The sequence below is a fragment of the Liolophura sinensis genome, chromosome 10 (assembly GCF_032854445.1).
Source record: "Liolophura sinensis isolate JHLJ2023 chromosome 10, CUHK_Ljap_v2, whole genome shotgun sequence".
Lineage (NCBI taxonomy): Eukaryota > Metazoa > Mollusca > Polyplacophora > Chitonida > Chitonidae > Liolophura > Liolophura sinensis.
This window is the reverse complement of record NC_088304.1, coordinates 4,658,865-4,678,475: the sequence shown is the minus strand read 5'-3', so window position 1 is coordinate 4,678,475 and position 19,611 is coordinate 4,658,865. Positions and strand designations below refer to the sequence as shown.

Here is a 19,611-nt window from a genome sequence, read left to right as displayed (position 1 = left end):
TTTATGCATATATAGGCCCTCAGAAGGGTTATATCGACCGTGTTCATCCGTCCACTGGATGGATTTATACCGCATACGTATAGGCCTATGTAACGACATATTGATCCATAAAGTCCACGATGGCAACATGTCGACAGGCAGAATATGGAAATTTTTCTTCTCAGTTCTTTTCCTGTTTTGACAAAATCTTGATATACAATGGCAGTCAGTTTTCTGGGCTGGTTGGAAGGAATTTTCCCCAATACACACGTTACATACATACACTCTATATACGTGCTACATCTCCGGCCGTAAGTGGGAAGGTCTGCCACCAAACTGCGGATGGTCGTGGGTTTCCCCGGGCTCTGCCCGGTTTCCACCCACCATAATGCTGGCTGCCGTCGTATAAGTGAAATATTCTTGAGTACGGCGTAAAACACCAAACAATAAATAAATAAATACGTGCTACAATCAAAACGCCTCAGAAATGTACCAGTCCCTGCAGTTTGTTACCAATCTGTTGTGGCGCGCTAGGGTGTCGTATGGTTTCGGGGATTTGAGATGGATGCAAGAAGCACTTATTTTCGCAAAGAGTTAAACAGACAACCGTTGAAAGGGCTGCCTCATGGTAACCTGCAGATGAAGTTTGTATGAACATTTACCCTTCAATCATGGCAGGCGAGAATCTGTTGAAAGGCTTTATGGTGATCTGTGGATCGCTAGAAATCATGCTTTTCGGAGGAATCATTTTCGGCTGGGCTTCTCTTGTATACGTTTACAAAGATGAAGGGTATTTCCGTCATTTGTGTCCGCTCAACCAGTCCATGTTATCAAACGGGTCATATTCATCTGTCCAGGAAGCACAGTCTGGTTTATTCGGTGTGAACATCAGTCAGGCACTCGGAGAGATTTCCAGCGCGTACGATTTCAATGCCACATCAGAGGATAGGCTGATTTTACCAAAAGTGACCTGCAAAGAACAAGATAATCAGTTTAACTTGATATTCAGCATATCCACCGTTTTCACTGGTATCATGTGTTTTGTGAATGGCCTGCTCTATGACAGATTCGGCACCAGACTATGTCGTGTTATTGCAATGTAAGAATCAACTGGAACTTGACTATAATATTAGTCTGAAATCGCTTTGATGTTAGGGTTGGAAAAATTGTGTTGGGCCAAGAATGGCCCCAAAACAACTTTAGAGCATGCTTCATTTAAAAACCTGAAGGTGTTGCTGTCGCAGTTTGTTATGCATTTGAGGCAAAATTTTCCCTCAAATAGGTCTCCACAACCTTACCTTGACAGACATGAGGTGTACACCTCAATGCGAGGTATAGATGAGGTGCACATATATGCCTATACCTCATAAATACCTCCTGAACATTGAGCAGTTTTTTAATATATGATAATGTACCTCAAATACACCTCAGCAACGTACACTGTAAGTATACCTGAGACACATCTTAGATCAGATATGCTACACCTCAGTGGTGCATCGCAGATGCACCTTAAGTATATCTCCAGTACACCTTGTAAGGGTAAGGGTAAGTTTGTAGACATTTATGTTCCCTTTTTTTCGTCAGTCGATGTATCACAAGCACAGTGTTGATGGCTTATTCCTAGGCTTCATGAGCCCGAGTTCCCGTGGTGATACTCAAAACGAACGGCTGTACTGATGGCCTCAACATATTTGACAAGGGCTGGTAACTGCATCAAGTTTTTAAATGGAGCGCGCTCTGACGTTGGTTTCGGGTCATTCTTGGACAAACAAAATTTTTGCCAAACCTAATGTCAGAGGGATCGCGGACTGTATAATATAAAATATACCCATATGAATGGGTCATTGTAGAACGATGAAGGCATTTGTCTTTCAGTATCCAGGGAAAACCTTGTGTGGGTTCAGTCCCAGCCATTGAATTTGTAAACTATCCAGTTTTCCCCTTTTGATGTGCTCTTGTGACAGTATACCCTAAATGACCATAAATTTTGTCCCTGGCAAACTTGCCCAGTTTTCCTGTTTCTGGGTGTACCATCGATTTGGTGAGAGGTGAGAGGCCTCTCATTGGTGAGAGGCTCCTGGGTAATTATGCTGCGCTAGCACGCTAACCAACTGAGCCACGGAGCTGATCTTAAGTAGCCATGTTACTGATCCTAAGTATCCATGTCTCTGATCCCAAGTAACCCTGTCATTGATCCCAAGTAACCCTGTCATTGATCCCAAGTAACCCTGTCACTGATCCCAAGTAACCCTGTCACTGATCCCAAGTAACCCTGTCATCGATCCCAAGTAACCCTGTCATTGATCCCAAGTAACCCTGTCACTGATCCCAGGTAACCCTGTCATTGATCCCAAGTAACCCTGTCACTGATCCCAAGTAACCCTGTCACTGATCCCAAGTAACCCTGTCACTGATCCCAAGTAACCCTGTCATTGATCCCAAGTAACCCTGTCACTGACTCCAAGTAACCCTGTCACTGATCCCAAGTAACCCTGTCACTCATCCCAAGTAACCCTGTCACTGACCCCAAGTAACCCTGTCATTGATCCCATGTAACCCTGTCACTGATCACAAGTAATGCTGTCATCGATCCCAAGTAACCCTGTCATCGATCCTAAGTAACCATGTCACTCATCCCAAGTAACCCTGTCACTGATCCCAAGTAACCCTGTCATTGATCCCATGTAATCCTGTCACTGATCACAAGTAACCCTGTCATTGATCCCAAGTAACCCTGTCATCGATCCCAAATAACCCTGTCATCGATCCTAAGTAACCATGTCACTGATCCCAAGTAACCCTGTCTCTGATCCCAAGTAACCCTGTCATTGATCCCATGTAACCCTGTCACTGATCACAAGTAACCCTGTCATTGATCCCAAGTAACCCTGTCATCGATCCCAAGTAACCCTGTCATTGATCCTAAGTAACCATGTCTCTGATCCCAAGTAACCATGTCACTCATCCCAAGTAACCCTGTCACTCATCCCAAGTAACCATGTCACTCATCCCAAGTAACCCTGTCACTGACCCCAAGTAACCCTGTCATTGATCCCATGTAACCCTGTCACTGATCACAAGTAACCCTGTCATCGATCCCAAGTAACCCTGTCATCGATCCTAAGTAACCATGTCACTCATCCCAAGTAACCATGTCACTCATCCCAAGTAACCCTGTCATTGATCCCAAGTAACCCTGTCATCGATCCTAAGTAACCATGTCACTAATCCCAAGTAACCATGTCACTCATCCCAAGTAACCCTGTCGTTGATCCCATGTAACCCTGTCACTGATCCCAAGTAACCCTGTCTCTGATCCCAAAGTAACCCTGTCATTGATCCCATGTAACCCTGTGACTGATCACAAGTAACCCTGTCATCGATCTCAAGTAACCCTGTCATTGATCCTAAGTAACCATGTCACTCATCCCAAGTAACCATGTCACTAATCCCAAGTAACCTGTCACTGATCCCAAGTAACCCTGTCATTGATCCCAAGTAACCATGTCACTCATCCCCAGTAACCATGTCACTCATCCCAAGTAACCCTGTCACTAATCTCAAGTAACCATGTCACTCATCCCAAGTAACCATGTCACTCATCCCAAGTAACCATGTCACTCATCCCAAGTAACCCTGTCACTGAGCCCAAGTAACCATGTCACTCATCCCAAGTAACCCTGTCACTCATCCCAAGTAACCTTGTCATTGATCCCAAGTAACCCTGTCATTGATCTCAAGTAACCATGTCACTCACCCTAAGTGACCATGTCACTCATCCCAAGTAACCCTGTCATTGATCCCAAGTAACCCTGTCATTGATCCCAAGTAAACCTGTCATTGATCCCAAGTAACCCTGTCACTCATCCCAAGTAACCATGTGACTGATCCCAAGTAACCCTGTCACTGATCCCAAGTAGCCCTGTCACTGATCCCAAGTAACCCTGTCATTGATCCCAAGTAACGCTGTCATTGATCCCAAGTAACCATGTCACTCACCCTAAGTGACCATGTCACTCATCCCAAATAACCCTACCACTCATCCCAAGTAACCATGTCACTCATCCCAAGTAACCATGTCTGTGATCCCAAGTAATCCTTTCACTGAGCCCAAGTAACCATGTCACTCATCCCAAGTAATATGTCACTCATCCCAAGTAACCCTGTCACTGAGCCCAAGTAACCATTTCACTGATTCCAAGTAACCGTGTCATTGATCCCAAGTGACCATGTCAATGATCCCAATTAGCCGTCACTGATCCAAAGAACATGTAGTCACATCACTGATTCAGTGTTTGATCTCTTGGATACTCCGTGAACATAACTGTCACTAATCCCAAGTAACCATATAACGGATGGCGAGTAGCCATCACATACATTGAATGCTAAGTGTCAACAGTTCCAAGTAACCCAAACACAGATGCCAAGTGACTGTGTTGTGTCCTGGACATCAGCACATATGTGTCACTGATGCCAAGATAACCTGTCACTGATGTTGCTGAAGTGATTCCGAGATAATCCCAAGTCTACATCTAATCACATTTCAGATCCCAAGTAATTATGTCTTGTATCCGAAATAACTGTATTTCACACCCAAGTAACCGTAGCTTGCTCTTGCAGCAACTGTATCTCTCATCCCAAGAAACCATAGCTGTAGCCCCATGTAACTGTATCTCAAGCCCCATGTAACTGTATCTCAAGCCCCTAGTAACCATATCTCAAATACAAAGTAACCATATCTCTGATCACAAGCAATCATATATCTCTGATCACAAGCAACCATACATGTTATCAAAGCAACCTTGTTTCTGATTCTACAACATATATGTAAGTAACCACATTCTCATATTGCATACGTTGTGTGTTTTCAGTGTGTGCTTTATTGGAGCGATGCTGTGTCTCATATTTGCATCACCAGGTGAGTTCTATCCTTACTTCCGATCAAGTGATTCCATAAGTTTTGGAAGTCAACTGCCTGTACAGGTAACAAAAGCCACTATGACACACTGGTTAGTTTCACGTAAAACATGCACCTGAGCTATATTGTAAATTAGTATTTCAGCATTTTACGTTGCTGTTATCAGAAATGAATCTAAATGTAACTACTGATGGTAACATGTTTAACACAACCACATGTTTTATCATGTCTTTTTTCACGGTACCCTCCCTTTTCATTTTTCACAGCACTCTCCATGGCAATTTTTCACAGCACTTTCCAGTGTCATTTTTCACAGCACTCTAGATTGTAATTTTTCACAGTACCCTCCCTTGTCATTCTTCATATCTCTTTCCCATGTCATTTTTCACAGCTCTGTCCCTCGTCATTTTTTCACAGCACTCTCCATTGTCATTTTTCACAGCACTCTCATCTTTTTTCACAGCACTCTCTTTTGCCATTTTTCACAGCTCTGTCCCTTGTCATTTTTCACAGCATTTTCCCTTGTCATTTTTCACAACACTGTCCTTGTCATTTAGCACTCTCCAGTGTCATTTTATACAGCACTCTCCATTTTCATTTTTCACAGCACTCTCCATTCTAGTTTTTCACAGCAGTCTCTGTTGTCATTTTTCACAGTATTCTCCACTGTAATTTTTAACAGCACTCTCAAGTGTAAATGTTCACAGCACTTACTGTTGCCATCTTCTTTTTTCATAGTACCCTCCATTTTCAAAATGTGCAGCTCTCTACAGTGTCATTTTCACAGCTCGCTGTCTTGTCGTTTTTCACAAAACCCTCTCTTACTATTGTTACAGCACCCCTGTATAACCGCCCCTGCTGCTGCTCCCCGAGGCCATCCTGGTTGTGTACATGTACCTTACATATTTCTCATTTTTTAGAGCAGTCCCAGATCCTGCATCCCGGGGCCTTCCTGGTGACTGTAGCCTGTATTTCTCATGTTTCAGAACAGCCTCCTCTCCTCTACTCTGGGGCCACCCTGGTGGTGTACAAAAGGTACCTGATCTTGGTGGCAGTAGCCTGTATTTCTCATGTTTCAGAGCAGCCCCCTTTCCTCTACCCCGGGGCCACCCTGGTGACACTAGCCTGTATTTCTCATGTTTCAGGGCAGCCCCCTCTCTTCTACTGCGGGGTGACCCTGGTGGTGTACAGAGGCTACCTGATGTTGGTGACAGTAGCCTGCATTTCTCATGTTTCAGGGTAGCCCCCTCTCTTCTACTGTGGGGCCACCCTGGTGGTGTACACAGGCTACCTGCTCTTGGTGACAGTAGCCTGTATTTCTCATGTTTCAGAGCAGCCCCCTCTCCTCTACTCTGGGGCCACCCTGGTGGTGTACAAAAGGTACCTGATCTTGGTGGCAGTAGCCTGTATTTCTCATGTTTCAGAGCAGCCTCCTTTCCTCTACCCTGGGGCCACCCTGGTGACACTAGCCTGTATTTCTCATGTTTCAGAGCAGCCCCCTCTCCTCTACTCTGGGGCCACCCTGGTGGTGTACAAAAGGTACCTGATCTTGGTGGCAGTAGCCTGTATTTCTCATGTTTCAGAGCAGCCTCCTTTCCTCTACCCTGGGGCCACCCTGGTGACACTAGCCTGTATTTCTCATGTTTCACAGCAGCCCCCTCTCCTCTACTCTGAGGCCACCCTGGTGGTGTACAAAAGGTACCTGATCTTGGTGGCAGTAGCCTGTATTCCTCATGCTTCAGAGCAGCCCTCTTTCCTCTACTCTGGGGCCACCCTGGTGACACTAGCCTGTATTCCTCATGCTTCAGAGCAGCCTCCTTTCCTCTACCCTGGGGCCACCCTGGTGACACTAGCCCGTATTTCTCATGTTTCACAGCAGCCCCCTCTCCTCTACTCTGGGGCCACCCTGGTGGTGTACAAAAGGTACCTGATCTTGGTGGCAGTAGCCTGTAGTCCTCATGCTTCAGAGCAGCCCTCTTTCCTCTACTCTGGGGCCACCCTGGTGACACTAGCCTGTATTCCTCATGCTTCAGAGCAGCCCCCTCTCCTCTACCCCAGGGCCACCCTGCTGACAGTAGCCTGTATTTGTCATGTTTCAGAGCAGCCCCTGCTCCTCTACCCTGGGGCCACCCTGCTGGTGTACGGAGGCTACCTGATCTTGGTGACAAACCTTCAGCTGGCTAACCTCATCCCTCGCTTCAGATCCACCATCATGTCCTTGTATGCTGGCTCCTACGACTGCAGCGCCGTCATCTTCCTCGCCTTCAAGGTGAGGCATCATCCAAAATGCCAGCCCTCCATCCTTAGGTTTGGTGTTAAGGCTAGCAAGAGCTCATTTTTTAGAGACACATGAAAAACTTCAGCTCAGTACTTGCAGGACTTTTTGATACTATCCATTTACTGTAGCATTGATTCTATTATTCACAGGCACTAAGTCATGAATTTTATAGTTTATGGTAATTTTTATGCACACAGCACATCAACAATGGAACATTCTCCTTGTGGGATTGTGCTTTACATATGTGTATGTAAAACGTGGGCCAAAGGCATGCAGTACCTTTTAAGATACCACCCCTAACATTTACCTTCACATTACCTTGACTGTTGTTGGGAGCCGTCCCTCAAGGTGAGACATTAGGTATGCATGTACTTTCAGGGATTTTTCCAGCCATATAGGGCTGGAAAAGTACAACTTGAACAATCAGAAAACTCAGTATTTAATATTTTTTCAACAGTCAGAAAACTCAATATTTTTTTGTCATCAGTGTATCAAAAACTCCCCATGCAGTAGTGTTTCTTCCCATACCCATTTTAATCTTTTTTATTAAACGCCTCATAGTTTGGTAAATGAAAATCACACTTCAACATTTATGAGGTACAAATCATAAGGCATTTACTGTACATATCTTAAACTCAATGTTATATTAGTTTTGGTTTCTTCTCTGAAAGTCAGATATTTAGTACATTAATGTTTTCTTGTTGCTGAGCTTTGCATAGAGTTAGTGAACCCAAGAAATTTTCACAAAATAGTTTATACAATTCTTGAAACCTTAAATCATGTCAAGTGAACAAAACAAGACATCAAACAGAAAAGTAAAATGATAACAGGATCCGGAAAGTGGTATTTTCAGGTGTAAATAAAGGCGTTCCGCATGGAGAATTGTCACTTGTCAGCCTGAAGTGAATATTTCACGCCATACTTTTATTAACTGTAGTTTGGTTGGTTGGCTGGTCATGCATATTCATGTTTCACACCTCCCTCACGCGGACGTATTGTGCATTGAATGGACCCCTCTAGTGAGTAGTCATTTGTCTGTGGGTAGTATTGTTTGTCGGTTAGGGAAAATACTGACTGCCGAAAGTGAACGTAACGTTTGACCAGTAGTGGTGATATGCCAGCGACTCCAGCGGGAGATGAAGAAAAAGTCAGCACTAATCCATTAATAGTGAAACACACATTCGAAAGGAGAACAACCCCAAAGTCAGAAAAATACAGAAACTCAATTCATTTCATGAAAACCCAATTTTCCAATACTACCACGACAAGAAAGGGACTAGAAAAAACCTTGATATACAGGTGAGCTAAAAAGCAGGATTTTTACTCCTCCGCCAATATTGGCCAAGGGATATTGTCTTAGGGGCGTCCATCTGGCCATCCGTGCGTGCGGACTTCCGTGCGTCATATGTATCCTTGTAAGTGTTGTGGACTATATCTAAAATGGTTTAGCCCAAGTTCACCAAACTTACATCAGACTTACACCTTGACATGAGGAAGAACCCTATTGATTTTCAGTGACCTTGTCCTTTTTCTTTAAGGTAATAGAGGTCATTTAGTTAAATTTTATGAAAGGCTTGTAAACATGATGTCTCTAGAATGGTTTAGCCTAAATTCACCAAACTCACACCACACAAACACTTTGGCATGAGGAAGAACCCTATTGATTTTCAGCAACCTTGACCTTCTTCTTCAAGGTCATTGGGGCCATTTAAGTTAAATTTTATGAAAGGCTTGTAAACGCTCTATCTCTAGAACGGTTTAGCCCAAGTTCACCAAACTTACACCTTGTCATGAGGAATAACCCTTTTGATTTTGAGCGCTTTAAGTTAAATTTTAGAAATGCCACTCAGAGAAGACCTACATGTCATTACAAACCATCAGTAAGCTGAATCTGTTCATTACATTCTACATGTGCTCAAGGCTGAGGGGTTTTAAGTTCATTGCACAGTATTTTTTAAAATCCTTGTTCAAACTAAAAGAAAATAGAATTTTCTTCTGAACTACCTTACTTTTCCCCATCGCATTGGGTTACGCTGGGTTAGGAAGAGTTTTTAATGGATGGCTTACCTGAGCTTTCTTAAGCTGCCTTTCAAGGGACATGTGATTGCATTTGTGACTGTGATTGCATGCTGCTTTCATAACAGTGTTTACTTTTGCCTTCCCCCAATATAGCATGTATATTCTGTCTCAGATCACAAGTTTGTCAGTTTCTTGCCAAAGGTCTGTGGTTTTCACATGGAACTGTTGGTTTGTGTTTCAGGCTGCCCATGAAGCAGGTATCAAAGTGAACACATGTTTCCTGATTCAGGCCTGTGCGTTCAGCCTGGTCGTCAGTATCAGCACGTTTTTCACCTTACCTAAGTACCACTTCCCATGGCCTCTGCCCGAGAACTTCAAAGTGGACCCTCCCATACAGCAGCTATGTCAAACAGGTAAGCCTAACACCAAGCCAGATGTAGAGGTCGAGGAGGCGGGAAACAAAACTTCTGACAAACCTGAAGTGGACAAAAACAAAAAGCAGAGCAGTCCTCATCTGGATGGTTCTCAGAAGGTGAGTCCAGGGCAACCTCTCGTCAAAACCCCAGCAGTGTCCCGGCTAAGAGAAATTGATATGTCATCTCAGAACTGTCTACTGGCTATCAATCATGTGCCCCGCCTTTCCACCTCCATGCTGTACCACTCGAACATGAGCATCAACCGGCGCTCACGCCTGGGAACTAGAACCAGTGTGCGGGAGAAAACAGAGAGTGTCAGGTCTCCCCCGCATCACCTATCCCTCCTTAACATCCCGCAGATTCAGAGGACGATTTCCCATGACCATCGCCCTTCCGTCTCGCTTGACAGTGTGAATTTTGGGAACAACTTGGCAGTTCCGTCACAAAGAGGGCTGATGCCTTCTGGTCACAACTCGGCACCACATTCCTCCCCGGCAGTTAGTCCATTTCTCTCGCTGCATTCCGTCGCCGGGATTTCCAGCATCGGGGATGATGCAGAGGGAGATAACCCTGACCTGGACCAGATGTATGACGGGGACTTTATCTTTGGGGAGAGAGAAACAAGCCTGCGTAAAGAGTTATGTTCTCCATTGTTCATCATGGAAGTGGCGTGGATGTCTTTCCAGAGACTTCGCAGCTGGTTATTTGTCGGAGTCTTCAACCCATGGATAACAACACTGGCTGCTGGAGATCAAACAAAAAGTGAGTGTATTGTAAATTGGTCAATAACTGGAACAACATCGATATCTTACCTATTAGAGGATATTTAAAATAGCCTTCACCTGTAAATTCTTGGAATTGTGCAAGGCTTGTTGAAATCCAATACTGCCTGATCTTAACTTGCATATTGATGCCTGCTCTCATCGTTTTTGATTGTTAATTGATGCACCAGATGTGTGTAGACCTGTCTTTGTTACAGCAAGAACAATATTGTTCATAGAAACAATGAGTGTGCATATGCTAATGTATCCTTGGAAAGCAATTGATTGGTGATTGGAAGGCTGTCACTGCTTTGTCAGATTTTCTGTTATTTCTCTACTTAATTATGCTAAAAAAATAACATGTGTATGTATCTGTGGAATCCCTGAGTTTGAACATTTGTTGTATTTCGGCAATAGCGGAGTTCCTGACTTTTTTATCATTAAAGATAATAGGAGTCCTATTGACTGTGTCATGTGACTTGCTATACAAGTTTCGTTGACATTAATTTACCGAACACCTGTTTTTCTGTGTTCTAGAAGCATGACTGACTGCATTAAACATCAAAGTTCACAAATACTCATTTTCTCCATCGTTTATATAGTGAAAATAATATTTTTTGAAACATTTCTCCTGATACTCATGTTAAATTAAATGTACAGTCAGAAATGGTTGTATGACATTTTTAAGAGGTCACATGGCACAGTATGACTTTTTTAACCTATCTTCAGTGATGAAACTGGAAACTCCAATATTATAAAAAATTCCTCACAATGTGATATTGTTAGATTGTACTTTACAGAGTTATTCCCCTTCCCTGTGGTATCCCTCATTACATGGTGTATTCTTTACTTTCAGTCAGTTACTACACGTCAGTTTTCTCAGCCATGCAGTTTTTCGGAATCTTCACAGCTCCTATGAGTGGGCGATTGATGGACAGGAAACCGGGGAAAAAATACCAGTACAACAACCCTAAATTTGGTAAGATTATCAAACACAAGAGATACTTAAATACAGCAAACCCTACTTTGGTAAGATTATTGAACACGGAAGATACTAATATGACAACCACAAATTTGGTAAGGTTGTAAAACTGGAGAGGTACCAAGTTGTAAAACATGAGAGATACCAATACAACAACCCCAGATTTAGTAAAATTGTGAAACTGGAGAGATACCAAGTTGTAAAACATGGGAGACACCAATACAATAGACCCAAAACTTGGTAAGGTTGAAAAACCATCATGACCAGGGAATAATTTCTTCACATCCGTCCCAAATCAGGGATAATTATACAACACAGGAGATGGGGAAAAAACAACCTGAATGTTGATAAGATTATAAAAGTGGGAAGGTCGGGAAATAACAGAAAAGCAGCCTTAATTGCGGGAGGATTATTTATTATACTGGAGGTGGGTGTACACTGGACTCACCCTGTCTATCCATTTGTCTGTCTGTCTGTGGACATGATTTTTTACATGCATCTCCTCCCAAACTACTGCACCAATTTTGAGTGAGTGAGTAAGTGCTTGGGGTGTAACATCGTACTCACCTGTTTTGAGTGATTGAGTGAGTGCTTGGGATTTAACGTCGTACTGCACAAATTTTGAGCGAGTGAGTGCTTGGGGTTTAACGTCGTACTGCACCAATTTTGAGTGAGTGAGTGCTTGGGGTTTAACATCGTACTCACCTGTTTTGAGTGATTGATTGAGTGCTTGGGATTTAACGTCGTACTGCACAAATTTTGAGTGAGTGAGTGCTTGGGGTTTAACGTCGTACTGCACCAATTTTGAGTGAGTGAGTGCTTGGGGTTTAACATCGTACTCACCGATTTTGAGTGAGTGAGTACTTGGGTTTTGACGTCATATTCACTGATTTTGAGCGAGTGAGTGCTTGGGGTTTAAGGTCGCACTCACTGATTTTGAGTGAGTGAGTGCTTGGGGTTTAATGTCGTATTCACCGATTTTGAGTGAGTCAGTGAGTGCTTGGGGTTTCACATTGTAATCACCGATTTTTAGTGAGTGAGTGCTTGGGGGTTTAGCGTTGAACTCACCGATTTTAATGAGACTTATCATACATCTTGCCTAACATCTGAACGTGTGCATGCTTAATTGTTTAATGGCAATTGGGTTATATATATATATATATATATGGTTGGAGGAAACCATCCGCCAGTTGCTGACAGATCTTCCACTGTTGACCAGAGAGGATGGATGGATTATAAAACCTGTTATAAAAACAGTACGAGCAGATCAACTCCTAACATGATAAAAAAAACATCCTATTTGAGCTTTACTTCAGTGAACCACAATTTTTTGGCAGATTCAGGGATTGGATATTATTATTATGCTTGTGTCCTGGTATCTTTTCAGAGCGTCTGCATGCTGCCATACCTTCCTTCGTGTTAAACTGCACAGTGGTGTTGTTGTTGTCAATCTGTGCAGCTGTCCCAGTCCTAGAAGTCCAATATATCACCTTTGCTCTTCATGTTATCAACAGATCCTTTATCTATGGACCCAACTCAGCATTTGTTGCTAATGCGTATGTATATTTTTGAACATTTAATGTCCACTGAATTCAGCTGTACCTGTTGTGTTCTCCTAAAGTTTGGACAGTAAAAACATAACTTTAGAAAGACCTTAAGGATGTAAAACAATATACCATTTTGATGCCAATGCCTAAGGTTTTTTTTCTGAAAAGAAATTAATCAAACTTAGCAACAAACTCTGAAGTGGAGCAATCTACAAGGTGGAGCAATCAGTCAGAATCAAGCATCATGTGTGACTTGAAAAAAGCTTAACCTAAACTTAGGTGATATACTGCGACAGAGGTCTTACAAAATCGCAAAATGGAGACTACCAGCTAAACTATTTTCAGATATCACATGATCAACACACCTCGCTTTCACGACACATCAACTAAATTGCTGGTTTGCCTGGTTTGAAGCTAAATTCTTTGAAATTTGTGTAAATTTTGAATCTTTTCTTTTTTTTGAAGACAGGTGTTAAGCAGTAATTATTCATTCATACTATGAAGTCAGGTCATTGAAGGGTTACCATTCAGACAATGTCATATTTATGAAAAATAGTTAAATTTAATAATTAAAAGTAAGTGGGTGGTGGGGGATCCTGGGTACAAGCTTTCAGATTTGCTGAAACAGTATAATGCATTCACAAGATAAGATGTCGTTTTAATGATATTTCAATGACAAAATCTGTCGTGAGTCCAACTCATGCTGACTTCCTCTCCGGCCGCACGTGGGTAAGTCTGTCAGCAACCTGCGGATGGTCGTGGGTTTCCCCCAGGCTCTGCCCGGTTTCCTCCCACTATAATGCTGGCTGCTGTCATATAAGTGAAATATTCTTGAGTACGGCGTAAAACACCAATCAAATAAATACATAAACAAAATCTATCAAATATTATTACTAAAAATACAACATAAATATAACATGTGTCTTTACTACTTGTCCTTGAAATGTGATCAAACATGATACTTAAAGATGTGAAATGTTGGAGCCCGTTGCCTTGGCGCGGCAATCTAGATATATAAAGGATAGTACAGGCCAAGCACTTCGTGAAGCTTGTCTGAAATCAGATACTTTGTGAAATGCTGGGGCCTTTTGTCTTGGCACAGCAATCTAGATATGTAAAGGATAGTACAGGCCAAGCACTTTGTGAAGCTTGTCTGAAATCAGATACTTTGTGAAATGCTGGGGCCCTTTGTCTTGGCACGGCAATCTAGATATATAAAGGATAGTACAGGCCAAGCACTTCGTGAAGCTTGTCAGAAATCAGATACTTTGTGAAATGTTGGAGCCCGTTGTCTTGGCACGGCAATCTAGATATATAAAGGATAGTACAGGCCAAGCACTTCGTGAAGCTTGTCTGAAATCTGATACTTTGTGAAATGCTGGGGCCCTTTGTCTTGGCACGGCAATCTAGGTATATAAAGGATAGTACAGGCCAAGCACTTCGTGAAGCTTGTCTGAAATCAGATACTTTCTGAAATGTTGGAGCCCGTTGCCTTGGCACAGCAATCTAGATATATAAAGGATAGCACAGGCCAAGCACTTCATGAAGCTTGTCTGAAATCAGATACTTTGTGAAATGCTGGGGCCCTTTGTCTTGGCACAGCAATCTAGATATATAAAGGATAGTACAGGCCAAGCACTTCGTGAAGCTTGTCTGAAATCAGATACTTTGTGAAATGCTGGGGCCCTTTTTCTTGGCACAGCAATCTAGATATATAAAGGATAGTACAGGCCAAGCACTTTGGGAAGCTTGTCTGAAATCAGATACTTTGTGAAAAGCTGGGGCCCTTTGTCTTGGCACGGCAATCTAGGTATATAAAGGATAGTACAGGCCAAGCACTTCGTGAAGCTTGTCTGAAATCAGATACTTTATGAAATGCTGGGGCCCTTTGTCTTGGCACGGCAATCTAGATATATAAAGGATAGTACAGGCCAAGCACTTCATGAAGCTTGTCTGAAATCAGATACTGTGTGAAATGTTGGAGCCCGTTGCCTTGGCACGGCAATCTAGATATATAAAGGATAGTACAGGCCAAGCACTTCGTGAAGCTTGTCTGAAATCAGATACTTTGTGAAATGCTGGGGCCCTTTGTCTTGGCACGGCAATCTAGATATATAAAGGATAGTACAGGCCAAGCAATTCGTGAAGCTTGTCTGAAATCAGATACTTTGTGAAATGCTGGGGCCCTTTGTCTTGGCACAGCAATCTAGATATATAAAGGATAGTACAGGCCAAGCACTTCGTGAAGCTTGTCTGAAATCAGATACTTTGTGAAAAGCTGGGGCCCTTTGTCTTGGCACGGCAATCTAGATATATAAAGGATAGTACAGGTCAAGCACTTCGTGAAGCTTGTCTGAAATCAGATACTTTGTGAAAAGCTGGGGCCCTTTGTCTTGGCACGGCAATCTAGATATATAAAGGATAGTACAGGCCAAGCACTTCGTGAAGCTTGTCTGAAATCAGATACTTTGTGAAATGTTGGAGCCCGTTGCCTTGGCACAGCAATCTAGATATATAAAGGATAGTACAGGCCAAGCACTTCATGAAGCTTGTCTGAAATCAGATACTTTGTGAAATGCTGGGGCCCTTTGTCTTGGCACGGCAATCTAGATATATAAAGGATAGTACAGGCCAAGCACTTCGTGAAGCTTGTCTGAAATCAGATACTTTGTGAAAAGCTGGGGCCCTTTGTCTTGGCACGGCAATCTAGATATATAAAGGATAGTACAGGTCAAGCACTTCGTGAAGCTTGTCTGAAATCAGATACTTTAACGATATCGGTTTGGGTTTCCTGTACACCTCTCTTAAATGGTGGCATCCCTCAGAGAAATCAAAACAAAGTATGTGTCAAAGAGAAAGTGCAAACCGGAAAAAAAAACAGAACAAAAACTGAAGCAGTTCCCAAATTAAAAATCTGTAAATGCCCCTACACTTGTGTATGCAGTCACTGTAGTCAGTGCAGTCACTGCACTTGTGAACGTAGTAACTGTAGTTGTGTACGTAGTCACTGCACTTGTGTATGTAGTCATTGCACTTGTGTACATAGTCACTGCACTTGTGTACATAGTCACTGTAGTTGTGTACGTAGTCACTGTAATTGTGTACGTAGTCACTGCACTTTTGTATGTAGTCACTGTAGTTGTGTACATAGTCACTGTAATTGTGTACGTAGTCACTGCACTTTCGTACGTAGTCATTGCCCATGTATACATAGTCACTGTACTTGTGTACGTAATCACTGTAATTGTGTATATAGTCACTGTAGTTCAAAGAGGCATACTGGTTTCCCATGATTCATTCTGCAACCTTACGAGTGACGTGCATGTCTAATAATACAATACATATAATAATATCTTTATTTATCGAACGTAACTCAATTTACAATCAAACTATTCTTCCCCAAGGCCTTCACAGAAAAGCAATATATAGGAAATATGTACTTCAGAGTCCAATCAAAAGTACATCAATACATATAAAACAAGATAAAGCATCGTGTAGTTTGAAAAGTGAAGGTAGATATATTCATACATACAAAAGGGACACAACAATAGTGCTGTCCCCTAACTGTCCCAGCCAGCAGGAGAAGTGGGGCAGTAGGAGACAGGCGTATTGCCGACCCCTTCCTGCCCCACCTGTTGGCTGGAACCCCTACACACATGTACAGAGAAACAAACCAAGTGAGTGGGAGATGTGTTTCTCAGCACTGGAATGAATAAAATACTGAAATAATGACAAAAGAAGTTGACTACTTCAAAAAGAGAAAGTTTGTTGAATCATAAAAATCTCCCAGGAGATTTTCAACATTGTAGGGTTCAGTGACAAAACAGAGACTTTGTCATTTCGAAGAAAGATCAATGTTTCTTTCTGTGTGCTTTGAATTACTCATTAAGAACACTTTTAAGAACTTAATAAATGCAGGATTGAGCAGGATTTTGTACTCTGAACCTCTTCTTAATTATTGGAAATTAAATGTAACTTAAAAGGCATAGTTATTTGTGTAAGCTCTATGTAAGAATATGAATATAAATTAAAGTGTAAGATAACAGATATGTAAAAGTTTTATTTCTCTTCCTTCTTTTACTCAGGTTCCCATTTGAGTACTTTGGGATTCTTCTGGGAACAACCTTGACCTTGTCAGCCATTTTTGGAATGGTCCAGTACCCGTTGTTTCTGATCATTCAGGGGCCTCTTAATGATGACCCCATGATTGTAAGTGTGACCACATAATATGACCCCATGATTGTAAGTGTGACCACGTAATATGACCCCATGGTTGTAAGTGTGACCACATAGTAACACACTCTGTTTGATTTCGGTTTGTATGCCACAGGTGGATGTAGTTTGTTGTTACTTATAAAAGTTCTGTACTGTAATAACCAGAATCATCAGTGATTCCCTACTGGGGTGAATTTAATCTGTGCTACTGGGGTGAATTTAATCTTGTACAGATAATTTTTTGAAGGATTGTCTAGTTTGTTGTTTTCTTTTCTTACACAGATAAATGTTGTGCTGATTTTGCTGATGCTGCTCACATATGTTCATCCGGCTTACATCTGGATCTACTTAACTCGTAAACTCAAAAAGAAGAAACTTGCTGAGTCAAGCGAATCTTCAGAGCCTCTGAGGAAGAAGGGAATGGATGACATGGATCAGTGTGACATGCAAGTTAAAGAATCCACCCTGGAAACCGAAAACATCAAGTCTGACGAAAAAGGAGAAGAAAAATCACCAAGGGATACAACAGGTGACTGTGAGGCAGAACTATATGCAGATGAAAACAAGTGTACTCATCTCTGATTGGTTGTTTGTGTGTAGAACTTCATGTACAGTGACATGGTTCAGTGTTCCTCAAATTTTTGATGAATACCTCATTGTTAATATGGGTCACACCTTGCAGGTTTCTACAGAGATACGCTGCATATTTTGTTTTTGTAGTGCTTTTGTGTGAAAAAAGTTCGTCAATTTTTTTCAATTTAAACCTGTTTAGCAAGATAAGGCTGAAGAATATTTGAAGTCTTTCAATGGACGGACAGTCTTGACAGTAATATTTTTATGGTTTAACATACATGTAGTGAGCACAGACATCAATACACCACTTCAGTGGAATCAGAACAGTTGTCCATAACAAGATTTACAATATAAGTGCTTGATCATTTGGCGGATTAGGTTTTACGCAAATTTGATATGCAATGAGTTGATGAGAATGAATCCAGATGCCATTCACGCTCCCTATCAGTAATGTATTTGTGGCAATGTGTGCAGTAATGTAGCAGTTTGTGTCAAATAAAGTTGAGCTATCTGTCTATATTCGGTCATAAGCCAGTATATTTTATCAGTGTAAATCATACTAGATTTGTTTTCAGATACACGCATGCCATGTGAACAAAGGCATAGAAGGTATTTTGTGCTATTTTTATGCCTTTAATCCAGAATATTTTGTGAAACATATATGTAAAACATATTTCAGATTTATTTTCAAAGTGTTTTTTGAGACGTTTTTAGGGTGTTTTAGACAGGACAAAAACAGCACAGTCCAGTGATGTCCCTTTCTCTGTAGATCACACCAATATATGCATAAAATTCTAGCCAATCACAAAGGCTGTTAGTTCTCTTTCTATCACATTGGGTTTAAGTGTCGCCTCAGGTGAATGGTTTAACTTAGTTTAATGGCCTTTTGCACAAGTTTGTAGCCCTTGACCATTTGCCAGGTACTCTGTATGCTGTAGTTTAAAGTCAGAAGGTTTGTCAGGTACGGTACCTCCACCCTAAATTTGAGCACAGCCCAGCAAGTAAAATATTCTTGAGTATTGGATTAAAACCCCAGTCAAATAAATAATTATACATAAACCAAAGCTATAGTGTGTTTATAGATACACCAAAGCTGTAGTCTGGCTGATAGACCAAGAGTCTTTGAGAAACCGCACTACCATCAATCCTCAACAAATTCGACCTCAGAAATAGTGCATCTTTAGGCATAGATGAATGTTGTCTTATCTGGACAGGTTAGTTTATCATTTTAGTGAAGTTTACATGCGCTCCTACTTCAGTATTACATTGTAGTTTTCCAAATTTTATGAAAATATCTTAGAACTATGGATCTAAAGTGACATTTTACTAGCCATATTAGTCGATGATTTAGGGAATATTACATGCAGTATGTAGAACCTTCACTTATTACTTTGGAGGCTGTCATTGGGCTAGACAAAATTCTTATCCCAAGCTTCAGCAAGAGGAAGGGATAGTAATTTGGATCTGTCTGTTGGTTCCTCTTTCGGTTTCAGTGCAATTACTGTGACAAGACAAAGTATTGCTTAATTCAGATAAACTTAACTTACACCATGCGTAAGTTTTAATGTGAGATATACATTATCTGAATTTGCTTCTCCGTTGAGCATCTGCGTCTGAGTATTGAGTATTGGTGTACAGAATGACCCCAAATGTATTTTATTGGAAATAATTGCTAATGTATTCATATACATGTACAACTACTTCATCTATTGTAACCAAAGTAGTCTTGCTTGGGTACATGGGCTTTTCATGTTTTGTTTTTGTTTGTTTTTTTTGTTTTGTTTTTTTTTTGAGGAATGTGATTTATTTCTTGTTAATCTTGTTTATTTGTTTTTTTTTTTTTTTGTTTTTTTTTTACATTGGGCTGACATTATTGAACCTTAAGATATTACCGTTGTGTGAAATTTAACAACTTAAAAAATC

The 19,611-nt window shown here is 41.5% G+C and overlaps 1 protein-coding gene across 1 annotated transcript; it reads left to right on the top strand.

Annotated features, from left to right (window-relative positions):
• The first annotated feature begins 593 nt into the window (after nucleotides 1-593).
• LOC135476307 (equilibrative nucleobase transporter 1-like) lies at nucleotides 594-19,293 on the top strand. The gene is made up of 8 exons (XM_064756297.1): nucleotides 594-1,078; nucleotides 4,851-4,897; nucleotides 6,997-7,166; nucleotides 9,436-10,372; nucleotides 11,228-11,350; nucleotides 12,741-12,909; nucleotides 16,986-17,109; nucleotides 17,398-19,293. Exons 1-8 carry the CDS (start codon nucleotides 630-632, stop codon nucleotides 17,695-17,697), a joined length of 2,319 nt encoding a protein of 772 aa, XP_064612367.1. The 5' UTR covers nucleotides 594-629; the 3' UTR covers nucleotides 17,698-19,293.
• Nucleotides 19,294-19,611: the final 318 nt, after the last annotated feature.